Source organism: Salmo salar, chromosome 05 (genome assembly GCF_965601325.2).
Source record: "Salmo salar chromosome 05, fSalSal1, whole genome shotgun sequence".
NCBI lineage: Eukaryota > Metazoa > Chordata > Actinopteri > Salmoniformes > Salmonidae > Salmo > Salmo salar.
The window spans coordinates 20689668-20699960 of NC_138295.1; the positions used below are offsets into that span (position 1 = coordinate 20689668).

Here is a 10293-nt window from a genome sequence, read left to right on the forward strand (position 1 = left end):
AAGTGTAGCATGATTTACTTTTCTCCCGCCTATCATATAGGTCTGTGAGTATAGACTTGCCAATTTTGCATTTCATGGGCAGAGGACAACTGCACCAGGCGTGTAAGAGCTACTCACCAAGATGATCAAAATTGGAGTGATTGTGGTACTTCTCAGTTTGATGTGTAAGTGAAATTCCAAACTTAACCTATTTTTCAATCATTAATGGCTTATTTCCTAGACCCTAGTTCTGGACTAAAAAGTATTCTTAATGGAGATGGCCTAATCTGTGTCTGGGAAAGCAGCCGTTTATCATGTATTTCTAATATGCAGTTCATGATACTAATTTGAAGTGTTAAAGGAAACATGGTGCATATGGATAAAGACTGTGAACATTAAATACATTGTTACACGTTTCACCTCAAACACAATTGAAGGTGTTAGAAAATAAATACACATTTTCCCATTTAAGTTGAGTGTTTCTTGTAAATGCATTGCATTATCACTTTATAACGTTGGCAATAGTTGTATTTTAATTGGCATGGTTATAAAATGTGTTTTTACAGATGTGACACAATGCAATGATGTTCAGTATCAAACTCAAGTTCGGGAGGTTCATCATGGGGACCCAGTGACTCTCTACTGTGTTTTTTCAAAGGAAGATATCAATATGTTCTGGTACAAACAAATAGTTGGGCAAAAGCCTCAAAGTATTGTAACAATGACAAAATATGATATGACTGTATGGCACAAGGACTTTAACCATTCACGTTTCAATGTGGAGAAGGCTGATGCTGATGGGATGTATCGACTTGCTATTACAAACACGGACCCAACAGATGAAGCCGTGTACTATTGTGCAGTGAGAACAGCCTATGAAGTCAACTTTATCAATGGGACTCATTTACTATTGAAAGGTAATCATAGTACCTAAATACTATTAACATTAGTACATTTACATGTTATTCACACAGCTCCCTTTGTACCCACTGTGTTGTGTGAATTGTTTGAATGCCTGTAGTAGCATACAAATATGTGTTATTACAAAAGAAAAACCCTCATTAATGTATACAATTAGCTGACAAAACTGAACTCTTAGAATCTTTCTGAACCATGTGATACATTAAAGAATCAAAACATGTATCCCATTTAGGTAAGAATCACCAAAGGTCACACTACCATACTGTGGTGCAGAGGCCAGTGTCTGACCCAGTCCATCCAGGAGACTCTGTGACTCTACAGTGTACAGTACTCTCTGAGACCTGTACAGGAGAACACAGTGTGTACTGGTTCAGAGCCGGATCAGGAGAATCCCATCCAGGAGTCATTTACACCTCTGGGAACAGGAGTGATGAGTGTCAGAAGAACCCCGAGACTCCCTCTCCTACACAGAGCTGTGTCTACAGCTTCTCAAAGAACAACCTCAGCCTCTCTGATGCTGGGACTTACTACTGTGCTGTGGCCACATGTGGGGAGATCCTGTTTGGCAACGGAACAAAACTGGATGTCAAAGGTACTTTTATGTATGTAAATGATCAGAAGGGAGGAAGCCTCATAACCTGATTAACATTACATCATAATAACAGAGGTCAACAATCAATTAAAATGCCTACTAAGATGTATGGAACTTACAGTGCAGCCTTTTTAGAATGTTGGACAAAAGTTCCTGTTGGTCATTATTATTATTTTGTCCTTAGATCATAAAAAGCTGTTTTTATTTTATTGTTATTATGTTCACCATGTGTTTGTAGTTGGGATGGACTGTAATGCCCTGGTTCCACTTGGTATTGGTCTGTGTGGAGCATTGATGTTGAATGCTGTTTTACTGTTCTTTATCCACTCAAGTCAAAAGGAAACAAACGGTGAGTATTAAACTGGTGCTGTAATTTAATAACTTTTGCCATAATTAAATAACTGCTGCTATAATTTGACATTTTCTTGACTACCGTAATTTCCGGACTATAAGCCACTACTTTTTTCCCAGGCTTTGAACCTCGCGGCTTAAACAATGACGCGGCTAATATATGGATTTTTCCCGCTTTCAAATATATATATATTTTAAAACACATTCTGTGACGTGCTCAGTTTTTTGGCGGCATGAAGCTTTCATTAGACCAATGAAATTGCCGAATGGGTTAAGGTCAAACAACTTTTTTGTTTACTGTTTAGATTAAATTGAGCGTGCTCAAACTTCCCATTATTCTGATTACGGTAGTCATTTTGTCACCCTCATCATGGCAAAGACACGGAGAAATGCATATGATGCAGCTTTCAAGTTGAAGGCGATTGATCTGGCTGTTGGAAAAGGAAATAGAGCTGCTGCACGGGAGCTTGGTCTGGAGCAATGACTTTCTTGGTAGGCTACTGTTTACTGCTAATTTTGATTTTTTTTTTTTGTTACAAGCCGTGTTTCATTAAAGCCTGTGTAAAGTTAATTTGTTTTAATGTACCGGTAGGCACCTGCGGCTTATAGACATGTGCGGCTTATTTATGTTGAAAATAATATATTTTTTTAAATTCAGTGGGTGCGGCTTATATTCAGGTGCACTCAATAGTCCGGAAATTACGGTACATGAACATTGAATTTTAAACAATTAATTAATTTAATTATATTTATCCAAATCATCATGTTGGGAGGCTATTCAAAGTTGGACCATTTCGTTTTTAAAATAATGTAATTCCTATGTACACAATTTGGTTAGAAAAAAAACTTACTTTGAATATTTTCCTGTAGTATAATAAATGTTTGTGATTTATTAGTGTCCTCAGCAACCAGTCTAGAGACAATAAGCTCAGAGCAGCTATTCAAAGAGTGTGAGCTGGTTACAAGTCAAGTGCTCTAATTTCCTGTTTATCTTTATATATCTCTGACATTGTGTCACAGCGTCAACTTGTCAACACACTCCCAACATGCTGTTATGCAGCCACCATTCTGTTATACAGCCACCATACTGTTATGCAGGCATCATTCTGTTATGCAGCCACCATACTGTTATGCTGGCACCATACAATTATGCAGGCACCATTCTTGGTACTTTTGTCTCTCGTGCACTTTTACTAATCCAGTTGTCTCTGGATAAATCACACTATGTTGTTTATTTTATGAAGGTAGATTTTTTTCTAATGAGTTTCTCATCATTTCAATGAATTATGCTGTGGAAACAGATGACACATCTCTACAAATCTGTGACGCCATTCTCAGTGCTGACCAGTTGGGCCAACAGGTACAAATCCTAGCTTTCAAAAAGTATGTCCTCCTCTGAGGGGGGCAGGTGGTGGATGGGGTTCATACATTTTTTTTAAATTATGTGACTACTATCTTACTTAATGATTAACATCAATGCTATATTTTTTACTGTGACCACCAATTTGAGATGCCTGCTCTGCCACTCTACTATTCTGTAACAAAGCCTTGTGGAAGTGATTCACTCATCTTAGGAATTGCTGTTTTTTTCTCTCCATGTTTCTTCTCAGGGATTCAGTGGTGACTGGCTACAATACACTGGAGTGACCTTTACCACCAAGACAACTGGAACTAGGAGAAAGAAATGAAAGAACAGGGGAAGCATCCAATCGGTCAACCATTTTAAGTTGCAACCTGACAGAAACAAGCAACCTTTTTTTACAGACATAGATTACAGTTTGTTTTCTACAGTTTAAAGGGGTGTAATTCCCAGAGTTACTAACCAATCCTGTATACCGTGTGTGGCTTGTGCTTTCTTGTTTCTTTGATTATTTCAGAAATCAAGTGTGAATACATGTGCTGTAAGTTTAATTAGTAATCCATTTCAAAGAGTTGAACTTTGATGACAGTTGTGTAAATCAACTTTGTAATTTTATTAAAAGCTCAATTTTATATAATGTGATGAATCAGACAATGTTTAATGATAAAGTGGTTTGATGATTCTACACAGCCGTACTGGTACATGCTGGTACATTATAGCTATAATCATGCTGTTGGAACTCAAGAAATACTGTAGAACGTAATTAACCTACATTAAATACAATGTTTAAGAAGTCATGCTATCTTATTGTTTGTTTCATGGGTTACAGTAAATACCACAGCAATCATACATTTAGGCAAATATATTAAAACAATAAAAATAGAACCATAATACAATTATGCATTATTGCAAATAGAGAAATGACTTCAAATGGGGGATGACCAACAACAACAAAAAATTGAAATACCTTTAAATTGCAACAAAATGTACTGTAGAAAAATAGCTAAGTAAGTAATCCTTGTCCGAGCCAGAACGGCTCATAGGTTAAATATTTAATAGTGTAAGGCAGCTTGATGTACAAGTACACCTCCTGGATAGGACACTTAACCCAATCCATCTCCTTTATACTGAGTGCCAAGTAGAGGCATTCGTTCCTATTTTTAGAGTAATTGGAGTGACTGGACCGGGGATCGAACCCTCAACCTTCTAATCTCACGGTGGACAATAAACACAAGGCCACTGAGTTGGCTCACAGTTAAACAGTATGTCTAAACAAAAGGCTAAGATACAAGAGATATGATACAAGAGAAGAACATAGAATCACTAAAGAAGTCTAAAATAACAATACAATCACAGATTAAGATTAAAGGCCACGCTAAAAAGATACATTTTCCTGCATGATTTAAAGACCTCAATGGTTTCTGGCCCTCTACCTCACAGGACAAGCCGTTCCACAACAGTGGTGCTCTGACAGATAACACTCCTAGAAGAACAAGCTTATTCTATGATATATTATAGTGTATCAAATGTCATGACTGTCTGAATACATTATATACATCTATATTAGCAAGAGTTTCTTGACCAAACTACATCCATTCCTCTGCACATAAACAACGTTCATTCCCAGTCTGAGTACCTGACATCAGAGTACACACTCTCCTGTGGTGTCTCTCTCTTCTTTCTTCCTCTTTTAGTTTTCCTCTCAGAGAAATTCAATGCAGCATAATTTAACGTAACTGTAACACCCTGGCAATAGAGAGGGGTTTTTTGTTCTTTATTTTGGTTAGGCCAGGGTGTTACATTGGGTGGGCGTTCTATGTTCTTTTTCTAGGTTTTTTGTATTTCTTTGTTTTGGGCCGTGTGTGTGTGGCTCCCAATCAGGCACAGCTGAAGTTCGTTGTTGTTGATTGGGAGTCACACATAAGGAGCATGTTTTTTCTTTATGTTTTGTGAGGGATTATTTTCTGTGGTGTTCATTTTGGTACCAGACAGGACTGTTTGCTGTCGTTTCTTTTCGTGTTTTGTATAGAGTGTTTATGTTCATTAAAATCTTTAATAATGAATACACATCCTCCGCTGCACCTTGGTCTAATTCTAACGACAGGCGTTACAGTAACTCCATCTTGATCATGTGAACCATCATGTTTTTTTTATAAATAAATGTCGTCATAATAATAGTCGGGCAACTGGAGTATCTAGTATCATATTAAAAATCTTCTACAAACAGCCAAACCAAAAATGTCTACCAACAGGCCAATATTATAACAGTTGTATTTATTTACCTGATCACATTCGGTGCTTGAGTTGTCATGTCCAATATGCTTTGCAATACTCATTGCTAGCATACATAAAAACAAGCATCAACATGACAAAAGTCAATAAAGGTAAAATACAGAGGTTTTATAGTTGATGGCAAATATTGTGTATTAATCATAAAATGTATTAGGTGTTCAACTACAGTTTGTAATAGCTTAAGAGCTCAACTTTATAATGTTCACAAATCGGCTTTGTATTTCTGGTGAAGACGAGGATAATGATCAATGACACAGAAAACAGATGTCACTCCCAGTCCAATGACTACATAATCCAGCAATCTTTCTAAAGGGAAGGAAAAATGTAACAGTAAGAGAGATATACTGTATATACCACCCTTATATTAAAATATAATAAATAGTAAGAGAGATACTGTATATAGCACCCTTAGATAAATATAGAATTGTTAGAGCGATATACATATATTCTGTGGAGGAACTGATTGCAGGAGAAGCAGGTGTGGTGCTCCGATGACGAGCTACTGGCCTGTTTGTCAGACTGTCTTTGTCTCTCTCTTTCTGTACCATCGATGCCCCCTCTGCTCAAACTATACTGCCTTTCCAACCCAAACTGACTCAACTCCCATTCCAGCTGACTATAGACATTCAATCTCCATCCCCATCATCTCAATTTGAATTTGTTGTGTTGAATGTTTGTTTGATTGATTACAAGCTAAATAAAGTATTATTATTATCATATTAAAGACATGGATTGACTGAAGCCACATATTGAAGGAGATATTTGATTAAATCGTTTTATAAAACAGAGTGTTTAAAGTTAAGTTTAACTATCAATAGCTTGTATTTTGTTTGTAGCATTAAGAATTTAAACCCAAACATTAATTTCTGGTCAATGATGAGAATATTGTCATAGCAAAATGTACTTCAACCCCTGTGCTTTATGTACCACTTAAATAGTACTACTTTCTACATTACAACTCATAATATTCATTACCTACCAATTTTTAGGTTTGTTCCGTCGCCAAAAAGAATCTCCCCACATGTGGCCACAGCACAGTAGTAAGTCCCAGCATCAGAGAGACTGAGGTTGTTCTTAGAGAGGCTGTGTAGGAGAGGGAGTCTCAGGGCTCTTCTCACACTCATCACTCCTGTTCCCAGGGGAGTAAATGACTCCTGGATAGGATTCTCCTGATCCAGCTCTGTGTTCTCCTGTACAGGTCTCAGAGAGACCTCTTCTGAATGACATCTAATTTTATGATGTTTTTATGAAAGAAATGTCAGTGTCACGTCAATACAACATTTTTGCAGTTTAGCTCTCTTGAATCATATGCATGCAGCACACTCAGAATCTATGACTATGCATAACTTAACAAACAAAATGGTTGTGGTGAACATTGAGATAAATCATATTCCTGAAATAAAGTTACCCTTTACAGACAAAAATGTTCCATTTCTAAACTTCATCTCATACACTGTTCCTATTCCACAGAAGTATGCTGCCTCATCTGATCTGCTGATATTGTTGATGATGAGAAGATATCCAACTTTTACTTTCTCCATTGTGAAACGTATGTTGTTAAACTCTCCATTAGGAACAACATCTACAGATTTTCTCTTTTCTAGAGTTCCCACAACTTGGGGCATTTGACCAGCAGTTTGCTTGTACCAGTACAGCCATTGGAAGTAATCAATTGTCTCTGAGAAGAAACATGGAAGACATACAGACTCTCCGAGTTGAGCTGCGGTCAGTGGAACTTGCAGAGGAACTTCTTCAGTGTAAATCAGGACTACAAGAAATTTGAAAGAAATCAGATTGTCAGCTATGTTATCCATTCATTCACACAATTAGTAAAAAAAAAATATATATATATATTTTTTATTATTATTATTATTTATTTATTTTTGCACTTGAATTGCCCACAAATACACTGCTCAACAAAATAAAGGGAACACTAAAATAACACATCCTAGATCTGAATGAATGAAATAATCTTATTAAATTCTTTTTTCTTTACATAGTTGAATGTGCTGACAACAAAATCACACAAAAATAATCAATGGAAATCCAATTTATCAACCCATGGAGGTCTGGATTTGGAGTCACACTCAAAATTAAAGTGGAAAACCACAATACAGGCTGATCCAACTTTGATGTACTGTCCTTAAAACAAGTCAAAATGAGGCTCAGTAGTGTGTGTGGCCTCCAGGTGCCTGTATGACCTCCCTACAACGCCTGGGCATGCTCCTGATGAGGTGGCGGATGGTCTCCTGAGGGATCTCCTCCCAGACCTGGACTAAAGCATCCGCCAACTCCTGGACAGTCTGTGGTGCAACGTGGCATTGGTGGATGGAGCGAGACATGATGTCCCTGATGTGCTCAATTGGATTCAGGTCTGGGGAACGGGCGGGCCAGTCCATAGCATCAATGCCTTCCTCTTGCAGGAACTGCTGACACACTCCAGCCACATGAGGTCTAGCATTGTCTTGCATTAGGAGGAACCCAGGGCCAACCGCACCAGCATATGGTCTCACAAGGGGTCTGAGGATCTCATCTCGGTACCTAATGGCAGTCAGGCTACCTCTGGCGAGCACATGGAGGGCTGTGCGGCCCCCCAAAGAAATGCCACCCCACACCATGACTGACCCACCGCCAAACCGGTCATGCTGGAGGATGTTGCAGGCAGCAGAACGTTCTCCACGGCGTCTCCAGACTCTGTCACATCAGTCACGTGCTCAGTGTGAACCTGCTTTCATCTGTGAAGAGCACAGGGCACCAGTGGCGAATTTGCCAATCTTGGTGTTCTCTGGCAAATGCCAAACGTCCTGCACGGTGTTGAGCTGTAAGCACAACCCCCACCTGTGGACGTCGGGCCCTCATACCACCCTCATGGAGTCTGTTTCTGACCGTTTGAGCAGACACATGTACATTTGTGGCCTGCTGGAGGTCATTTTGCAGGGCTCTGGCAGTGCTCCTCCATCTCCTCCTTGCACAAAGGCGGAGGTAGCAGTCCTGCTGCTGGGTTGTTGCCCTCCTACGGCCTCCTCCACGTCTCCTGATGTACTGGCCTGTCTCCTGGTAGCGCCTCCATGCTCTGGACACTACGCTGACAGACACAGCAAACCTTCTTGCCACAGCTCGCATTGATGTGCCATCCTGGATGAGCTGCACTACCTGAGCCAGTTGTGTGGGTTGTAGACTCCGTATCATGCTACCACTAGAGTTGAAGCACCGCCAGCATTCAAAAGTGACCAAAACATCAGCCAGGAAGCATAGGAACTGAGAAGTGGTCTGTGGTCACCACCTGCAGAACCACTCCTTTATTGGGGGTGTCTTGCTAATTGCCTATAATTTCCACCTGTTCTCTATTCCATTTGCACAACAGCATGTGAAATTTATTGTCAATCAGTGTTGCTTCCTAAGTGGACAGTTTGATTTCACAGAAGTGTGATTGACTTGGAGTTACATTGTGTTGTTTAAGTGTGCCTTTATTTTTTTGAGCAGTGTATATTGCCATTGTAATTGCATCATATAGAATCTTAACCTGTTTGGGATAGGGGGCAGTATTTTCACGACCGGATAAAAAATGTACCCGATTTAATCTGGTTATTACTCCTGCCCAGAAACTAGAATATGCATATAATTAGTAGATTTGGATAGAAAACAACCTAAAGTTTCTAAAACTGTTTGAATGGTTTCGGTGAGTATAACAGAACTCATATGGCAGGCCAAAACCTGAGAAGATTCTATATGGGAAGTGCCCTGTCTGACCATTTCTTGGCCTTCTGTAGCCTCTTTATCGAAAATACAGGATCTCTGCTGTAACGTGACATATTCTAAGGCTCCTTTAGGCTCTCAGAAGGCACCAGAACGTGGAATGATAACTCTGCAGTCCCTGGGCGAAAAACAGTAGGGGTTTTGGAGAGTGGTCCTTCTGAGAACAATGACACTGGTGCGCGCATGCATGTGAAGACTCCATTTTCTTATTTCAGTGTTTGAACGGATACAACATCTCCCGGTTGGAATATTATCGCTATTTTACGAGACAAATTGCATAAAAATTGATTTTAAACAGCGTTTGACATGCTTCGAAGTACGGTAATGGAATATTTTGAATTTTTTTGTCACGAAACGCGCCGGCGCGTCACCTTTCGGATAGTGATTTGAACGCACGAACAAAACTGAGCTATTTGGATATAACTATGGATTATTTGGAACCAAAACAACATTGGGTGTTGAAGTAGAAGTCCTGGGAGTGCATTCTGACGAAGAACAGGAAAGGTAATCCAATTTTTCTTATAGTAAATCTGAGTTTGGTGAGTGCCAAACTTCGTGGGTGTCAAAATAGCTAGCCGTGATGGCCGGGTTATCTACTCAGAATATTGCAAAATGTGCTTTCACCGAAAAGCTATTTTAACCTCTTGACGGTCGCCTAGGATAGGGGGCGCCACAGCGCATTTTGAAAAGAATGTGTGCCCATTTTAAACGCCCTACTACTCAAACTCAGAAGCTAGGATATGCATATAATTAATACTTGTGGATAGAAAACACCCTAAAGTTTCTAAAACTGTTTGAATGGTGTCTGTGAGTATAACAGAACTCATATGGCAGTCAAAACCCCGAGACAGATCGAAACAGGAAGTGGAATTCTGAATTGCGAACTCAAATTCATCACATTGCCTATTAATCACACCGTGAGCTATGGTTCATTGAGCACTTCCTATTGCTTCCACTAGATGTCCCCAGTCTTTACAAAGTGATTTGAGTCTCCTACTGTGAAAACTGACAGAATGACACGCTGTGGAACGTGGTCACACGG

At 39.3% G+C, this 10293-nt stretch overlaps 1 protein-coding gene and 1 pseudogene across 1 annotated transcript; one reads left to right on the forward strand and one right to left on the reverse strand.

The window, feature by feature from the left end:
* Positions 1–3996, forward strand: LOC106604498 (uncharacterized). Its single transcript, XM_014199163.3, has 6 exons — positions 1–164; positions 546–896; positions 1133–1492; positions 1731–1841; positions 3145–3203; positions 3454–3996. Exons 1-6 carry the CDS (start codon positions 122–124, stop codon positions 3529–3531), a joined length of 1002 nt encoding a protein of 333 aa, XP_014054638.3. The 5' UTR covers positions 1–121; the 3' UTR covers positions 3532–3996.
* Positions 3995–7309, reverse strand: LOC106604426 (uncharacterized; annotated as a pseudogene).
* Between the last annotated feature and the right edge of the window lie 2984 nt (positions 7310–10293).